The following is a 19,985-nucleotide window of genomic DNA, read 5'->3' on the forward strand; positions in this document are numbered from 1 at the left end:
AATAATACTTGCACATACTACACTTATATCACCCAAATTCAATTTTTAAAAATCCTCCTTCAACCGACCGCTTTCAACTGGGATAGAATTCGTGAGAAAGGCAGAGAGGGGGCAGATTCTTAATATGCATTAAGGAGAACATTTTTAGCAGTTGCAAGCCCAACAAGAGAAGGGATTGTTCTGGATTTAGTTCTCAGGAATGAAACTGGACAGGTGGAAGGATAGTTATGGAAAAGGACAAAGATAAACCAGGAATAAAAGTTCTCAATTTGGGAAAAGGTAATTGTACATGCTGAGATGTGACTTAGCTAAAACTGACTGGAAACAGCTACTTGAATGCAATCCAGTGGCAGATCAGTGTGAGATATTCAAGGATGAGATAGTGAGGGTTCAGAGCAAGTATGTTCCCTTCAAGAAAAAGGGTGGGACTAACAAATCCAGAGACCCCTGGCTTAAAAGGAGAGGATGAAGAAAAAAGGGAAGCTTATGACATATACCTAGGGCTCAAAACTGCAGAAATCCTACAGGAATATAAAAAGTGTAGGGGTGAAATTTTAAAAATTAGGAAAGCAAAGAGAGGGTATAAAAAAATATTAGCAAGGAAAATCAAGGAAAATCTAAAGTTTTTAAAATAAATACATAAAGAATAAGAAAGAGGAGGGCCTATTAGGGGCATTAGGGAACCCACATGTGGAGGTGGAGGATATAGGCATGGTTCTTGGTGAATACTTTGCGTCTGTTTGGAAAAACAGAGGGATGATGCAGACATTGCAATCAGGTAGGAGGGGTATGAAATAGTAGATGAAATTAACATAGTGAGAGAGGAAGTATTAAGAAGTTAAACATCTTTGAAGGTGGATAAATCCCCAGGTCCAGACGAAATGTATCCAAGGCTGTTAAAGGAAGTAAGAGAAGTAATAGCAGAGGATCTGACCATCATCATTTTCCAATCCTCTCTGGCTACAGGCATGGTGCCAGAGGGCTGGAGGACAGTTAACGTTGCACCATTGTTTAAAAAAGGAAAAAGGGATATAGATCAAGTAATTACAGGCCAGTCAGCCCAACCTCAGTGGTGGTTGGGGGCAGGGGGTGTAGTGCATTTGATGAAGTTTATATGGATTTTAGCAAGGCTTTTGAGAAGGTCCCAGATGGCAGCATGGTCACAAAAGTAAAAGAAGTAAAAGACCATGGGATCCAAGGCAAAGTGGCAATTTAGATCCAAGACTGGCTCAGAGGCAGTAAGCAAAGAGTAATGGTCAATGGGTGTTTTTGTGACTGGAAGGCTGCTTCCATTGGGGTTCTGCGCGGCTCAGTACAAGGTCCCTTGCTTTTTGTGATACCTGTCAATGATGTGGACTTGAATGTAGGGGGTATGATTAAGAAATTTGCAGATGAGACAAAAATTGGCCATGTGGTTGATAATGAAAAAGAAAGCTGCAGACTGCAGGAAGATATTGACGGACTAGTCAGGTGGGTGGCACAATGGCAAATGAAGAGTGAGGGGGGATCTCATAGAAACCTATAAAATTCTAACAGGACTTGACAGGGTAGATGCAGGAAGGATGTTCCCAATGGTGGGGGAGTCCAGAACTAGGGGTCATAGTCTAAGGATACCGGGTAAACCTTTCAGGACTGAGATGAGGAGAAATTACTTCACCCAGAGAGTGATAAGCCTGTGGAATTCGCTACCACAGAAAGCAGTTGAGGCCAAAACATTGTATGTTTTCAAGAAGGTGTTAGATATAGCTCTTGAGACGAAAGGGATCAAGGATGTGGGGAGAAAGCGGGAACAGGTTACTGAGTTGGATGATCAGCCATGATCATAATGAATGGCGGAGCAGCTCGAAGGGCCAAATGGCCTACTCCTGCTCCTATTTTCTATGTTTCAATCCAGAGATGTGTGAAGTAATGCATCTGGGGGAAGGCTAACAAGGCAAGGGAGTACACAATAAAAGGTAGAATATTGAGAAGTGTAGAGGAACAGAGGGACCTTGGAGTGCATGTCTACAGATCCCTGAAGGTAGCTGGACTGGTAGATAAAGTGGTCAAGAAAGCATATGGGACACTAGCCTTTATTAGCTGAGGCAAAGAATATAAGAGCTGGGACATTATGCTCAAACTTTATAAAACACTAGTTAGGCCATAGCTTGAGTATTGCATGCTGTAATAGTCTGGAGACCGCACTACAGGAAAGACTTGATTGCACTAGAGAGAGTACAGAGGAGATTTAGAAGGATATTGTCTGGACTGGAGAATTATAGTTACGAGGAAAGATTGGATAAGCTTGGGTTGTTTTTTTTGGAATAAAGCAGGCTGAGGGGAGACCTAATTGAAGTGTATAAAACTATGAAGGATTTAGATAAAGCAGATAGGAAGACCCTTTTCTCCTTCGTTGAGGGGTCCATAAACGGGGGCATAGATTTAGAGTAAGAGGTAGGAGGCTTAGAGGCAATTCAAGGGGAAATGTTTTCAGCCAGATGGTGCTGGGGATCTGGAACTCACTGCCTGAAAAGGGTGGTAGAGGTAGAAACCCTCAGAACATTTAAAAAGTATTCGGATATGCACCTGAAGTGCTGAAAACTACCACAATACGGACCAAGAGCTGGAAAGTGGGATTAGGCTGGATGGCTATTTGTCAGCCAGAGCAGACACAATAGACTGAATGGCCATCCGTGCTGTAAATTTCTATGATTCTATGAACCAATGCCACCAAAATAAGACCCAGATTAACTGAGTAGCTTGCCTGATCTTGCTGTGCATGAAACAGCTGCAGTATTACCCTTCATAACAGCAGTCACTATATTGTAGGTGGAGCATGTTGGAACATCCTAAGAAAAAACGAGCACTATATAAAAGCAATTTCGATGTGCCTAATCCCAGAGATGAATCAGAGGTTAGTTCCTGTCACTGTTGGACATTCCTCCAGATTAGTTTCTGAGAGAGAAGGTTGAAGGGTGACCTTTCGGAGGTCTTCAAAAAATGATGAAAGAGTTTGATAGAGTCAATGTGTAGAAGATATTTCCACTTGTACGGAAACCAAAACTAGGGGTCATAAATGTAAGTTAGTCACTAATAAATTCAAAAGGGAATTCAGGAGAAACTTTTTTAACCGAGACAGCAGTGAAAGTGGGGAAATTGCTACCACAAGGAATAGTCGAGTGAACAGCATAGATGCTTTTAAGAGGAAACTAGATAAACACATGAGAGAGAAAGGAATAGAAAGATATGTTGATATGATGAGATGATAAAGTGTGTTGAAGAGGGAGTTCACGTAGGACATGAACACTAGCATGGACCAGTTGGGCAGAATAGCATATTCCTGTGTTGTACATTCTACATAATTATTTTCAATGAACACTATCAGCTGTTGAAAATGACTCCAGTGCCTTACACAGCACTTACCTCAACGGTTTCCTGTTCTTCAAGCGCCAAGAATACAGCTGCCCGTAATTCAGCCTGAAACATAAAATACTCAGTTTGATCTCATTCTATTTTCTGTTGCCTCAAACTTATGATTTTTGCTCATCTAAAAAGGTTCTTTCGCTAAACAGCACAGACAAATAAACTACTTAGACCCTTCAGCAGCTCATGATTTACATTTATAATCAGACTAGTAATGGGACTTGGTGACATTTTTCAACTTTCCTTATACTCTATATATGTTCCATCTAGACTAACTCACATTCAATGGATATTTATTGTTATTTTACAGAAGAGTGTATTTTTAGAATTTTTTATATATCAGTCAGTCATCTGGGGCATTGGTTGTTGGGCTTCAGGCAAACTACATTCACCAATTAGGAAAGATATTTCACAGATCTCACTTAGGGGACTGTTGTGTGTTCAAAAGTTCCTGGGAGAAATTGTTCTTAGCTATCAAGAGCAACTCACAAGCGTTCTACAGCCTCAACTATTCATGCAACATCTCTGTATATAAACAAGCGTTCTAAGCAACATTAGCCCATGGCAGAAACAGAACCATGTGAAGCTTCAGCACCAAAATAGTATGTGATCATTTTGAATTGATACAGAAATCTCTTGCGTGATTGTACACAATCATTCATATAATACATGTATTATAATGTGAAGCATTAAAACTATGTAATGCACAATTAAATACCACAAAAATTAGAGAAGCTTTATTTCTGGATAATCCTTTTCTAACAGAGACACAGAGAAAAGAGACTACACTGAGGAAAACTGAATCCTACAAAAGAGTTGTATTTAATCTAGATTGTCCATTTAGTACCCCAAAGAATCCTTGGCAACTAAGTGCTACAATATGTACATCCTGTGTAAATTAGAGACTTATTTCTGTTGCTGTGGGAAATCTGCCTCTAGAATGGCAAGTGCTTATAAATTTCCAGCTTTTTCCCTACAGAGACACCAAGTTATGAAAAAAGGCACTGCTTGTTCATTGGTAGGTTTCCTATTTGCTCAGTTGTGATTTTCTGCTGTTTTATAAATTTGAACCATTTTATATCTGACCCGTGAAGGGAATGGTAGCATAGTAATATGTAATAAAAACAGGAAGTGCTGGAAATACTCAGCAGGTCATACAGCATCTGTGGAGAGAGAAGCAGAGTTAACGTTTCAGCTCTGTGACATTTCATCAGAACTGTAATTATGTAATTGGACTAATGCTCCAGAAACATGAGTTGAAATCCCCCAACAGCAGCTGGGAAATTTAAATTCAATAAATTAAGTAACTCTGGAATAAAAAGCTAGTCTTAGTAATAGTGACCATGAAACTACCAGATTGTCGTAAACACCCAGTTTACTATTGTTTTAAGGAAAGGAAATCTGCCATCCTTACCTGGTCTGGCCTACATGACTCCAGACCCACAGCAATGTGGCTGACTCTTAACTGCCCTCTGAAATGGCCGAGTAAGCCACTCAGTTGTATCAAACCGCTACAAAAAAGTCAAATAAGAATAAAACTAGATGGACCACTTGGCATCAACCTGGGCACCAGACGCGACAAAGGCATACTTAGTTCACTTGACCCTGCTAGCCCCCCACACTAACATTTGGAGACTTAAGGCAAAATTGGGAGAGCTGCCCCACAGACTAGTCAAGCAACAGCCTAACAGAGTCATATTCACAGAATCATATCTTTCAGCCAATGTCCCAGACCCCTCCATTAACGTCCCTGGATATGGTGGCTGCCTAGCGCTATATAGTCGCGAGGGTCTGAGCCCGGGAGTCCTCAACATTCACTCTGGACCACAGGAAGTTTCATGGCATCAAGCCAAAGATGGACAACGAAACCTTCGGCTGATTACTACCTATTACTCCGACGAATCAGTATTCCTCCATGTTGAACACCACTTGGAAGAAGCACTGAGTGTAGCAAGGCCACAGAATGTACTCTGGTTGGGGGACTTCAATGTCCAACACCAGGAGTAGCTCGGTAGTACTTCTGTGGAAAGAAGGAAAAGAGGGGAGGGGGGGTTGGGAGAAAACAAGAACAGGGGAAGAAAAAAGAGAGGAGAAAAAAAAGAGAGGGAAGAAAAAAAAAAAAGAGAGGAAGAAAAAAAAAGAGAGGGAGGCCAAGTTCACAGAGCTGAAAGTTAACCCTGCTTCTCTCTCTCCACAGATGCTGCTTGACCTGCTGGGTTTGCCCAGCATTTCTGCTTTGCTACCACATACTTACCCTGCTGCGTCCCAATGTCCTGTGAAGTTGCGATTAACTTCTTCCACTCAAGTGTTACATTGCTTCTTGTAGGTGTCACAGCAATGTAAATATGTCTTTCACTAAATATTCCTCATCAACATGTGTGTCCTTTTCTCTGTGTGAATGGTGCGCGCCAGCGTGTAGCGCCAATGTCACATCCCTTTGCACCGCTGGCCCTTCAGGAGAGCCAACGTATGCAATAACATAGCCATGCTACCATTACTCATGAGCATCTCCATGCATGTAGAGACATGGACATTGGCTCAGTCTGCTGCCTCTAGTGGTTTACACAGGGATGCTGCAGATGTGCACTGGTGCACAGCAGGTGAGCAAGAGTGATGTATGGTTTGCAGAGCTCATGTCAGTTCCTATGGAGCAGAGAGCCTTTGTCTGATAAGCCACTGTTGTACATCCCTAGCTCACTGTTAGCCCTGCATGCAGAGCCTGGGTGCCATCTGCCCTCTATGCACCTTTCCTGCTGTGGGTCCTCAGCATCCTCATAGTCCGAAGAGGAATCCTGTTGATGTCTCTCTTCATCATACCAGGCCTGCCTCCTATTGGGTGTGTAGTTGTGCAGAGCACAACGATCAGCAGAGAAAGGAGCTGGCCTTTTCGGTCCATTGTTCAGGGCATCACCCAATCTATCCAAGCATTGGAAGCGCTTTTTCAGCATGCCGATCGCCTGCTCAAAGGTGGCTCCTGTAGCTCAGTGGCTGGCATTGTATATCGCCTCTGCAGCAGTGGTAGGGTCCCTCACTGGTGTTGGGAGCCATGTCTGCAAGGGATAGCCCTTGTCTCCAAGAAGTCACCCCTCCATCTGAGCCAGTTCAGTGAACAGCGGTGGCAGCTGGGACTGGGGCAGCGTCTAGGTGCCATGGCAGCTGCCTGAGAAGCGGCCACAGATTTACATGAAGCATCTCCGGTGATCACATACCAGCTTCACCTAGATTGAGCGGATTTCTTTAATGGTGACGTCTGCAGGTGGTAGCCTGGCGAAAGGGCTGATGGCCACATGGATGCAGTCTATGAACATTAAAAGCTATGGTTCTCCAGCAATGGTGCTGACCCCGATGGCCCTCTGGACCTGGCTGTGAGAGTCTGACCTGAAGCGGAAATACTCACTGGCCTTCCGGTGCAGGGCATCGGTGACCTCCCTGATGCAGTGGTGCACTGCTGACTGTGTGACCCCACAAAGGTCTCCAATGAACCCCTGAAAAGCTGCACAGGCATCAAGTTTGAGAACCACTGCCACTATGAGGACTGCAGGCATAGGATGTTCACCGAAGCCCATGAGCTGCAGGTCATCTTTGAGCAAGGCACAGAGATGTGTCACCCCCCCCTCTCTACATGCGCAATCGACTCTGCTACTGGTGCTCTGATATCCAATGGCATGTCACGTGTGGCCTGTAGATGCACAGCGACTGCAATGGCAAGTTCCCTTTGGGAGCTGCTGCTCATGACCGGGGCCCTCTGCATGGTCCGCACCTGCCTGTTGATTTTGGTTCCGGCGCATACGGATCCTCAGGAGCAGAGGATCACACAATGAAGGATGAACCATACCAATTTCCATGTGATAAATAAAATTCAACCCTTCATTTATTCAAAGGTTCCCAACGGGGCAGGGATTGGTGGGGTACATTAGGTGCTTTCATGGATCAACCATGTGGCATGGCATGGCACTGCTCATCTAGGCTAACACTCAGAGTGGCACAACATGACCACATCAAGATCCTACCAGCTGCATCGATTGCCCCCACCTTCCATATAATCTTAACGCTCCTCCCCTTTCTGGTACCCTCCCCACACACAGGATGACTAGAGTGCCATTGCTCCTTCACACACACACAAACAAACACAGAGCATACACTGTTTACGGAGGGAGGATACACAGTACCTCCCTTCATAACTGCAGAGCTTTCCCTCCAGTAATCCCAGACCCCCTTCCCTCCTCCCTTTAAGAATGAAAAGCTGAGCCCCCTGTGATCCCCCCTCCTCCATTTAAGAATGCAGAGTGAGACCCCTGAATATCAACCCCTCCCTCCTCCATTTAAGAATGCTGAGTGAGAGCCCTGAATATCAACCCCTCCCTCCTCCATTTAAGAATGCTGAGTGAGAGCCCTGAATATCCCCCTCCCTCCTCCCTTTAAGAATGCAGAGTGAGATCCCTGACTATCAGAACTTATCTTCCGTAGCGAAACCTTCAGCCTCTGATGACCTGCCGGCTTTTCTGTTCGTGATTGGGACTGCATGTGACGGCCGCCCATTCAACGTAAAATGCAGAAGTGTGCATTGAGAGCTGGGAGGGCTGCATAATCTGCAGAGGTCAGTACCATTTTGAATATGGTAACTGGGGTGCCGCTGCTGCCGAGCAGCAGGGGGGTGGTGCCGCAGCGAGATCCCCCCCCCCACCGCCAGTAATACGCGGCAGGTCCTTCTCAACGTCGGGGGTCGAGGCAGGCTTCTCCCCACAGTATTTTACCGGCCCCCGCGCCGCGATTCGCAGTGTCGGGGGGGCAGGTAAAATTCAGCCCAGTGTGTATGTCTTCACCACATGTATTGCAGAGGTTCAAGAAGGCAGCTCACAACCATGTTCTCAAGGGCAATAAATGCTGGCCTTGCCAGCGATGTCGAAATCCCACGAACAAATGAAAAAAAAATCTATTAAAAAAAAGGGACACTGACGGAAAATGCATGACAGCAACATAGAAGATGTAATTCCAATAGCTTGTGCTCCTGTCATTAACATGTTCATCTGGTTAAAGCATCAGCTGCTTGCGTTACTGCTCTGATCATAATCATAAAGAGTCATATCTCAGTCAGATTTTTTTGAGTTAAAGAAAGCAAACATTCCAGTTTAAAGCAAAAAATCAGTTGGGCCTATAGTTTCCCTCAAGTCAGCTTAAAGATAGCTCTCCCACCATGACTAGTTCTAATTAACACTACAAAAAGCAAGAGGAACCTTACTTGGCTGCCTCCAAGCTACCAAAAAAATTAAAACTTAAAAAAAAAGCCAAAGCAATGCCAGACAGGGTCAATAAGTATTCTCCTTAAACCTCACTTCCCTTTAAGGTTATTCCAGAGAAATTACATTCTTCAAACATTGATGCTAAGGTTATCAGGGACTCCAAATTTAATACATTTTATCGGGGGCAGGAAGGGCCCCACAGCACCAAACCTGATCATTAAAAGGGTATGGATACTGCATGCCATAAATCATTCTCATGTTGCTTACGTCTACAGGATAAAGTTGAAACCCGCTCACTATAGGAAGTTCTGCAACTACACTTAATGATTTTCTTTCTTAATGACTTTCTTTCTAACATCTGACAGGTTTAAAAAGGCTGAAAGCCAATAATTTCTCAGAGATCATATATATCTGAGAGCACTTAGTGAGTTTAAGGACAAAGTCTACAAGGAGTTAATTACCATAATGAGGAAATAATAAACACAGAAGGAAGTCCCATTGGTTTGGAAAAAAGTCACCAAGGTACCCAATTTTAATAAAGGCAACAAAGCAAACCCATACGACTGGTTCATTAGGCTTACATCAACAATCGGAAAAATAATGGAACTGATCATAAGGAACAAATATGAAAATTACCTATGTGAATTACATAGTAATAGGTATTAATATGCCTTTGGAGCAGCAAATCCTGCCTGACCAACCTGCTCAACTTGGTTTGAGGGTTATGTCTTTGGTGTTTCTTTACTCCACATATTTTTTGGTTTCTGTGGCTCAGGAAACTCTTGCAGGCAAGTTCCAGCTTCCTACATTCCAGAATGTCTTCACATACCCATATATCTAGGTAAAATTCAGGGCCATGACTTGCCCAGAGATTATTCTTCATTTTATTTCCTGTGCCCTCATCTTTGGAGGGTGGCAGAGTATACTTAACTGTTAAATTCATTAAACAGAGCAACCAAATAGCTGAGGTCATTTGTTTTTACAGGAGGTACTAAACTTCATGTAATGCAAAGTAATACAGAACAATAGAGTTCACAGTTGCTTCATTAAACTGTGATACAATATTATTTCTTGCATTCACGCTTTTTCCCCTCAACTACAAAAGCTACCTAGTATGATTATCTTCCTTAGACGGCTTGAGACTGACTCCCCAATTTGAACAAAACCGGTTTAATGACTATAAACAAGTAGATTTAAATAAATATCTGTTAAGTTAAAAAAGCTAACAATCAAACACACATTTGAACAAATTGCATAGAGTGCCAATATTTGAATTAAATGGCTTGGTTCTTCCCAAATACACCAGGCACAAACAGGCAGAAACTAAAATCTGTAACAAATGCATTGAATGAATGTCAGATATGATTTATATAGGTGAAGCTAGTTTTTAAATCCCTTATGTATCATGACAGAATTAAAGATTCCCTATACCATGCGAAATCCTATAGATGAAAAAGCTTTATTTTTGTCACAACAACACAAGTGAATATCAAAAAGCTGCATAATATGGCATACTAAATTTCTAAAAAAGCATTTAAATTCGACAGGAAAGGCTTCATACAACCTTAAGGCCTGTGTAAAACTTGAAAGTCAATAAAGTAGAAGCTAATAAAAGAAGCAGCGTGCACTTGCCAGTAATGCATGTTGGAGACATAATAAGTGCAGTAATAGTTTGGGACAGTGTATTGCATTAAATGGAGATATGTCTTCTTTGGCCTCCTTGTCTCGAGAGATAATGGGTAAGCGCCTGGAGGTGGTCAGCGGTTTGTGAAGCAGCACCTGGAGTGGCTATAAAGGCCAATTCTAGTGACTGACTCTTTCACAGGTGCTGCAGAATGTTGTCGGGGCTGTTACACAGTTGGCTCTCCCCTTGCGCTTCTGTCTTTTTTCCTGCCAACTGCTAAGTCTCTTCGAGTCGCCACTCTTTAGCCCCGCCTTTATGGCTGTCGCCAGCTCTGGCGATCACTGGCAACTGACTCCCACGACTTGTGATCAATGTCACAGGATTTCATGTCGCATTTGCAGACGTCTTTAAAGCGGAGACATGGACGGCCGATGGGTCTGATACCAGTGACGAGCTCACTGTACAATGTGTCCTTGGGGATCCTGCCATCTTCCATGCGGCTCACATGGCCAAGCCATCTCAAGCGCTGCTGACTCAGTAGGGTGTACATGCTGGGGATGTTGGCCGCCTCGAGGACTCCTGCATTGGAGATACAGTCCTGCCACCTAATGCCAAGGATTCTCCAGAGGTAGCGAAGATGGAATGAATTGAGACGTCGCTCTTGGCTGACACACGTTATCCAGGCCTCGCTGCCATAGAACAAGGTACCGAGGACACAGGCTTGCTACACTCGGACTTTTGTGTTCCGTGTCAGTGCGCCATTTTCCCACACTCTCTTGGCCAGTCTGGACATAGCAGCCGACGCCTTTCCCACACGCTTGTTGATTTCTGCATCGAGAGAAAGGTTACTGGTGATAGTTGAGCTTAGGTAGGTGAACTCTTGAACCATTTCCAGAGCGTGATCGCCGATATTGATGGATGGAGCATTTCTGACGTCCTGTCCCATGACGTTCGTTTTCTTGAGGCTGATGGTTAGTCCAAATTCATTGCAGGCAGCCGCAATCCTGTCAATGGTGCTATGAGTGCACATTAAAGCTGTATGGAGAGCCGGAAAAGTGCTTAACTTGCAAACAAGAGAATGACACAGTTGAAAAGGGTAAGCAAAGAGAGAAACTATATATATATTGTCATAATGCTCAAGCACCTCAAATTGATGAATCCATTTTCTCTGTAACATAGTTACTATTATACAAACAAAGCAGAGAGTCAAACTTTAACATACACTCGCGAAATGAACTTTGCTGTTTTTAAATAGCCTTATTAATTTACATAATAAAAGCAAAATAATGCGGATGCTGGAAATCTGAAATAAAAACAAGAAATGCTGGAATCACTCAGCAGGTCTGGCAGCATCTGTGGAAAGAAAAGCAGAGTTAACGTTTCGGGTCAGTGACCCTTCTTCGGAACTGACAAATATTAGAAAAGTCACAGGTTATAAACAAGTGAGGTGGGGGTGGGGCAAGAGATAACAAAGGAGAAGGTGCAGATTGGACCAGGCCACATAGCTGACCAAAAGGTCACGGAGCAAAGGCAAACAATATGTTAATGGTGTGTTGAAAGACAAAGCATTAGTACAGATTGGGTGTTAATACACTGAATATTGAACAGCAGCAAGTGCAAACCTGAAAAAAAAACAGTGGGTAAGCAAACTGAACAAACTAAGATGAAATGAAATAAATGCAAAAAAAAAAGATGGTAAAAAATGTAAAAAAGAATGTAAAAAAAAAAAGGAAGAAAAAATAACTAAAAATGAAAGTAAAATGGGGGACTGTCATGCTCTGAAATTATTGAACTCAATGTTCAGTCCGGCAGGCTGTAGCGTGCCTAATCGGTAAATGAGATGCTGTTCCTCGAGCTTGCGTTGATGTTCACTGGAACACTGCAGCAATCCCAGGACAGAGATGTGAGCATGAGAGCAGGGGGGAGTGTTGAAATGGCAAGCAACCGGAAGCTCAGGGTCCTGCTTGCGAACTGAGCGGAGATTTCCGCAAAGTGGTCACCCAGTCTGCGCTTGGTCTCCCCAATGTAGAGGATACCACACTGTGAGCAGCGAATGCACCCCCACCTCACTTGCTTATAACCTGTGACTTTTCTAATATTTGTCAGTTCCGAAGAAGGGTCACTGACCCGAAACGTTAACTCTGCTTTTCTTTCCACAGATGCTGCCAGACCTGCTGAGTGGTTCCAGCATTTCTTGTTTTCATATTAGCAATTTACATCACTACTTTCAGTGAATTATGTATCGGTACAGTATTCCTAGATTCCTTTGCCCCTCTTCCCCATTTACAGATATTTTCCAAGGAGCAGGTAGCCTCCTTATTCTTCCTAACATGCTTCACCACTTAAGAATCTAACCATCTCCTGATGCATTACCGTCGCTGAATCTCCTACTATCAACATCCTGTGTTTGGGGGGCGGGGGGGGGGGGTGGGGGTTGGTGGTTTCATTGACCAGAAACTTAACTGGAGCAGCACATAAATACTGTGGCTACAAGAGCAAATCAGAGGCTGGGAATTCTGCAGCGAGTAACCCACCTCCTGACTTCCCAAAGCCTGTCCACCATCTACAAGGCATAAGTCAGGAGTGTGAAAGAATACTCTCCACTTGTCTGGATGAGTGCAGTTCCAACAACAGTAAGGAAGCTTGACACCATCCAGGACAGAGCAGCCCGCTTGATGGACACCGCATCCACAAACATTCACTCCCTCCACCACTGACGCACACTGGCAGCAGTGTGTACCATCTACAAGATGCACTGCAGCAATGCACCAAGACTCTTTAGCCTGCACCTTCCAAACCCACGACCTCTACCACCTAGAAGGATAAGGGCATCAGATGCATGGGAACATCACCACCTGCAAGTTCCCCAACAAGCCAGACACCATTCTGACTTGGAACTATATGGCTGTTCCTTCACTGTTGCTGGGTCAAAATCCTGGAACTCCCTTCCTAACAGCACTGTGGGTGTTCCTACCTGACATGGACTGCTGCAGTTCAAGGCGGCATCTCACCACCACCTTCTCATGGGCAATTAGTGATGGGCAATAAATGCCGGCTTGGCCAGCAACGCCCACACCCCATAAACAAATTTAAAAAAAAGTATACTTCTGCTCAAAGATGAGACGAGTAAGGTAGACTTATTGAACTTGTCTCTTGAAAGAGATGTGGGGCAGTGTTGTCTCCCTTCATCTATCTTATTCATTGAGTGCATCAGCAATGTTTTGGATAGCATTCTATGCGTATGACCTTACAGTGACTGTCCATATAATTTCTAACATATGATGATAGATTATAGAGGACTCTATAGGGATCTATTGCACCTACTCACTGCCTTGGACAATAGACTTAGTGATATCTAGTGCTGGGGGCCTCCAAGTGCACCATTACAGCTTTGCATAGTGTTACGACCAGGTGAGAAAGATGTCTAGGGGTTCCTCTCAACCTTCACCTGGTCTTACTGTAACAGGGTTTTATTTTTAAACACACTATGTTTTTATCTCCCCCTTGGTGAATCCTTGTTCATCGCTTTCCAATTATAAGGCAAAGAAACCAGCAAAAACAGGTTTTCTTAGGCTTAAAGAAGAAAAGTTGAAATTTATTAAACTTAAACTCTAATTCGGTCAATGCCTACGGCTACACGATGCACCCACGTTAGCATGTATATGCGATACACACATGCAAATAGAGACAGAAAAGAGCAGAAGAAAAATAAAGTGGAAAAGTTTGAGGCAATATCTGAAGAGTTTTTGTTACGGTTCTTCGAGCTCACTGTAGAGTCCTTGATTGTAAGCAGATCTTGTTTTTCGTTGGGGCCCAGTATTCTTCGCTGTAGGAGACTTTTCTATCTTGGGGTTCATGTGTCTTCATTGGATTTGGAGTTGCGTGAGAAAGAGATCGGAGCAGACAGGAGAGATCTTCTCAGTCCAGGAGCAAACAGACACACTCTGTTCAAATTGTGTACAATTCAGAAAAACCCAGGTTGCCAAGCAGGTTTAGTCATGTGACTAACTGGTCTGACCACGTCTTGCATTGCATCACCTTCGCAGTCTCTGGAATGCTCCTCTTACACACAATACCTGGTGATCAAGGTCCATTGTGGGTTGAATGTGTCAGAGAATGGTCCTTTGTCCTTCCAAGCACTATCTGTTAATATGCAAATGTCTTTTCCAGCCACGGTTGATCTGTTTAACAAATCCTTTCTTCACTCCAGTAACAGTTTAAAATCAATGTTCATGACAAAATTAATGTGCCTCATTCTTGGCAGGTGAGGGCCTAGCATGACAATGGCTTAAAAGAATATTTCAAAAAGTATTGATTAAAAGACACAAGAAGCATTTGTCCCGATTTTTCAGTAGCTGGGTCCCCGGTAGATGTCAATTTCAGCCTGAACACAGTCCTTCGAACAGTAATGCAAAAGGACAACGGGTAATTTGGTCTTTCTTCAGTGAGCGTATGGTCTCAATGTAGGTTAAATCGTGTGGCAGAAAATATGTTCTCAAACAGTTTTCTTTCATGTTTCAGAAGCCTTAGAATTGAAACTAATGGGCTTCATCCTATCCATGAGTATCTAGCAAATCATTAGGTGTACTTGGGACAAACAGTAAACACATAAAAGGTGTCCAGACTACATTGTCTGGCCACTGGCTACCCTGGCAGAAGAGTCAGTGAGCTTGTCTCTTTTCCACTTATGGCCTGGACTAAGCAGTTGGTGAAGAGTAAGCTTAGTACTGGGTTTGAATTTGAACATTTAGAACATCAAGCCGACTAGGATTACAAGCAGCTCTGTATAGCCCCTTCTACTAGAGTAAAGGCAGAAATCCATTGTATAGCTGGTGATGAAACTCTGGAATTCGGGGCACATCTGCTGGAAGACATTACATTCCAGAATTAAGTGCCGGTACATGAATCAATTGCAACCAGATGCTTCTATAGCTCTCTACCTCCAACTGATGGAACATCTAGTTAATGGAATAAAGTAGGCTGCATGCAGTCATCAGGATAGCAGCTCTCACGCATTGTGTCTTGTCTAATTACCAACTGAAGGGGGAAGATGGAGAAAAGAATAGAGTGAATGGGGTTCCCTGCAGTTGAGGGAGCTCCAAGATGACATGTTTGCAATGCAAGTCCCAGACTAGATTCAACCCTCTAATGCAGATCCTGGTAATTTAATCCCCAGGCCATGCAGGTTTGTAATATTTCAAAGCTCTGATGTCTGACCAGCCAATTTGTCTCACTGAAGGAATCTGGAAGAGTAGAATTATAATGGTTTAAACTACTTTCACAGTCTGGCCCTTTCCTATCTCTAATGTCCTCCAACCTCATAGGCTTTGACTCTGACCTCTTAAGCAACCCTTTGCCCCACCATTGATGACCATGCCTTCAGCCTTCTAGGTTCCAAGCTCCAGATTCCCTCCCGAGAATCATAAAATCATAGAAATTTTATGATGCGGAAGGAGGCCATTCGCACTGGCTGACAGGTAGCCATCCAGCCAGCCATCCAGCCTAATCCCACTTTCAAGCTGTTGGTCTGTAGCCTCTTGGTTACGGCATTTCAAATGCATATCCAAGTACCTTTTAAATGTTTTGAGAGTTTCTGCCTCTACCACCCTTTCAGGCAATGAGTTCCAGACCCCCATCACTCTCTGGGTGAAAAAACTTCCCCTCAAATCATAAGAGCATAAGAAATAGGAGCAGTAGGCCATTCGGCCCCTCAAGCCTGCCCCGCCATTCAATAAGATCATGGCTGATCTGCCCCAGACCTCAACTCCTCTTTTGTGCCAGCTCCTCATAGCCCTCAACTCCCCAATATTTCAAAAATCTATCTACCTCCTCTTTAAATACTTTCAGTGATCAAGCCTCCACAACTCTCTGGGGTAGAGAATTCCAGACATTCACTACCCTCTGAGAGGAGAAATTCCTTCGCAGCTCAGTTTTAAATGAGCGTCCCCTAATTCTGTAACTATGTCCCCTAGTTCGAGATTTCCCCACTAGTGGAAACATCTTCTCAACATCTACCATGTCAAACCCCTCAGAATCTTGTATGTTTCAATAAGATCACCCCTCATTCTTCTAAACTTTAATGAATAAAGGCCTAACCTGTTTAGCCGTTCTTGATATGTCAACCCCTTCATCCTAGGAATCAGCCTAGTGAATCTCTTTTGATCTCCAATGCCAGTATATCCTTTCTTAAATACCAAAACTGTACACAGTACTCCAGGTGCGGCCTCACCAACACCCTGTACAGTTGTAACAAGACTTCCCTATTTTTAAACTCCAACCCCCAGCAATAAAGGCCAAAATTCTATTTGCCTTCTTAATTACTTGTTGCACCTGCATGCTAACTTTCTGTGTTTCATGCACAAGAATACCCAGATCCCTCTGTGCTGCACTTTTTTGGAGTCTCTCTCCATTTAAATAATAGTCTGCCTTTTAATTCTTCCTACCAAAGTGCATGACCTCACACTTTCCTACATTAAAATCCATCTGCCAGGTTTTTGCCCACTCATTCAATCTATCTATCTATATCCCCTTGAAGATTCCAAATGTCCTCATGACAATATGCCCTCCCACCTATTTTTGTATCGTCAGCAAATTTGGATATATTACACACTGCCCTTTCCTCCAAGTCATCAAAATAGATAGTAAATAATTGAGGCCCTACGACTGAACCTTGTGGCACTCCACTAGTTACATCTTTCCAAGCTGAAAAAGACCCTCTAAACCTCCTACCCTCAATCTATACCCCTGATTATGGTCTCCTCAACCAAGGGGAATAGAGCCTTCCTATCCAATCTATCTAGACCCCTCAATTTTATACACTTCAATTAGGTCTCCCCTCAGCCTCCTCTGTTCCAAAGAAAACAAACTGTGCCTATCCAATTTTTACCCATAACTAAAATTCTCCCATCCAGGCAACATCCTTGTAAATCTCCTCTGTACCCTCTCTAATACAATAGCATCCTTCCTGTAGTGCATTGACCAGAACTGCATGCAGTATTCCAGCAGTGGCCTAACTAGTGTTGACAAGAAGCTCTGTGCCATGAAACCATTTATCTCTCCATCTCTTCCTTAAAACTTTGATCAAAATTTTAGTCTCCCTTCCTAATATTCATCTCCTTCTTCGACTTGGCATCTATTTTTGTCTGATTATGTTTTTGGGAATTTTTTAAATGTTAAAAACACTGTATAAATACACTGTGAACTACATCAGAACTTCATATGGGCACTGCAACCACCTACTACCATAAATGGAAGATGAAGATTAGCCCAATGTGCAACTATGGAAAGGCTATCCACGGCGTGGAGCTTCTTGTCGACCACTGTTCACAAATATCCTTCCCACAGGATTAGCTTCTACTTGCTCCCGATCACCAGAACCCAAAAAGTGGATGTCAAACATGGGCATTAACATTTAAAATATTTAATGCTGCTCTTCAAGCAAAAGAAGATTGTGGTGGTGGTGGCTGAGGCTTGAATGTTTGCAATGATACTGAGCAAACTCCCTGCTCTATTCATAGCTCTTTTACATCCAAGTCAAAAGACAGACCGGACCTTGGTATGACATCTCATTTGCAAAATAACACGTTTTCCCACTTCTGTTGACAATTCACTGACTTACACCGAGTTGGTACACTTGATTTCCCGTGATGTCATTTTTAGAAAGGTTCGGTCATGAGAACTTGGGACGTACAGCTAATGCTCTGAACTGGATAGCAGTGGCTTATTATTTATTGTGACAGGCAGAAAGAGGAGGAGGCAGGATCTGAAAATAAATTTCACCTTCCCTTCCGTTCGGAGCCGGCTACATCGATAAAACCCCAAAGGAACGAGCTCAAGTTTCGTCCATTAAATTAACTCATCATCGGGTGACACAAGCTTCACCGGAATCTTGGGCCTCTGAAAACCAGCAGCCTCGCAACAAATGCTGCCAATAGGCTGTGGCCTAGTAGTTAGACTAGTGAGCGTGAAGGCGTATTGGCATTTACCTTGATTTTGTTGAGGACGCCACTGTTCTCCAGGGTCTGCACTAGCAGGTCCCGCAGCTCCGTGTCCTCCTCCGCCACCGACATTTTACCAGGACAACCGACCAAACTTCGCTAGTGTTCCATTCGCTGCGGCTCTTTATCAACAAGGTTACTTTTTAAAAATTAAATTATTTAGAGTCGTGGAATGTTTTCTGAACAAACATCGGCGTGTGTGTGTGTGTCAAATAAAAAAAAACTCCCGGTTGTTAACTTTTAAGGCGGTTTGACGAAATGTAAGGCGCGAATGGAGGACTAGCGGTAACGGTCTCTGACGGGAGCGCGGGAGAGGAGTGAAGCGGCAGTTAGCCGCACCGCACTGGATCAAGGGAAGCAAAGCAATATCGAGCATCTCTCTTGAAAATGGCATTTTAAATGTGCCACTATTTGTGACTAATGTCATTATACTTAGCCCTATTACTCTTTTCAAATTTGTTGTCATTTGATTTAAAACATGTAGTTTTGCGAAATACCACAATTAACGCCCTTTAACATCAATCAAGAATTATTGTCCCGGATTTTACGTTAAGAATAATGGTAAGGGCAGTTCGTAGTAAATTGGGTACCAACTCCTGGGGTCCGCATATGTATAGTTAAATGCGAAAAGTGCTGTATCTCTAAATATATAAATAAAAAACCTTTCCTCTGCTAAGTCCTTGAATGTGTTGTCACCTACCAAATCCATTCCCAGCTTTCCCGGAGTTCCATTTTTGTATCCCTCCGAACAGTACCGAACTGACTCTTATCAAAGTCACAAATTACATCCTATGTCTCTGTGACAAAGGTAAACTAATCACCTCATCCTTCTTGACCTGTCTGCAGTCTTTGCCATGATTGACATCACCATCGTCCTCCAATGCCTCTCCACTGTCAACCAGGATGGGCTGCTCTCGCCTAGTTCCATTCTTAGCTATCTAATTGTACCCAGAGTAATTGTATGTCTTCCTGCTCCCATACAGTTACTTCTAGTGTCCTCCAAGGATCTCCTTGGCCCCCTCCTATTGGTGACACCATCCGAAAGCACAGCATTAGTTTTCACTTGTACACTGATGACACCCAGCTCTACTTCGCCACTGTCTCTCTATCAACTGCTCCACTTTTGTTAAATTATCAGACTGCTTATCTAGCATCCAGTATTGGACGAACAGAAATTTCCTCCAGTTAAATAATGGAAGACTGAAACCATTGTTTTCAGCCCCCTTCCAAACTCTGTTCCCTCCGTAACATTGCCGGACTTCGTCCGTATCTCAGCTCACCTGTTGTTTAAACCCTCATTCATGCCTTTGTTACCTCTGGATTTGACTATTCCAATTGTATCCTGGCTGGTCTCCCCACCTTCTACCCTCTGTAAACTTGAGATCATCTGAAACGCTGTAGCCTGTGTCCTTACTTGTACTATGTCCCATTCACCTATCACCCTGTGGTTGCTGACCTACAATGGCTCCTGATGACGTAACTTTAAATTTTAAAATTCTCATCTTTGTTTTCAGATCCTAACGTGGCCTTACCCTTGCCTATCTCTGTAATTTCCTCCAGCCCCAAAACCCTCTGAGATAGCTACGCTCAACAATTCTGGCCTCTTGTGCATTCCCGATTTTAATCGCTCCACCATTGGTGGCCGTGCCTTCAGGTGCCTACGCCCTAACCTCTGGAATTCCCTTCCATTACCTGCCAGCTGTCTACTTCACTCTCCTCCAC

The 19,985-nt window shown here is 43.5% G+C and overlaps 1 protein-coding gene across 7 annotated transcripts in view; it reads right to left on the reverse strand.

The window, feature by feature from the left end:
- Positions 1 to 18,568, reverse strand: part of cep43 (centrosomal protein 43) — an 89,119-nt gene extending 70,551 nt beyond the window's left edge. For 2 of the 7 annotated variants that reach the window (XM_068044649.1, XM_068044648.1), the window contains exons 1-2: positions 18,252 to 18,566; positions 3,403 to 3,456 (exon numbers count right to left, since the gene is read on the reverse strand). In XM_068044649.1, coding sequence (XP_067900750.1) covers positions 3,403 to 3,456; positions 18,252 to 18,335 — 138 coding nt within the window. In that variant the 5' untranslated portion in view covers positions 18,336 to 18,566. Of the gene's footprint in view, positions 1 to 3,402; positions 3,457 to 18,251 lie in introns of all 7 variants that reach the window. The other 5 variants (XM_068044653.1, XM_068044650.1, XM_068044651.1 and 2 more) reach the window with 4 other exon arrangements.
- Between the last annotated feature and the right edge of the window lie 1,417 nt (positions 18,569 to 19,985).

Source organism: Heterodontus francisci, chromosome 13 (assembly GCF_036365525.1).
Source record: "Heterodontus francisci isolate sHetFra1 chromosome 13, sHetFra1.hap1, whole genome shotgun sequence".
Taxonomy (NCBI): Eukaryota; Metazoa; Chordata; class Chondrichthyes; order Heterodontiformes; family Heterodontidae; genus Heterodontus; species Heterodontus francisci.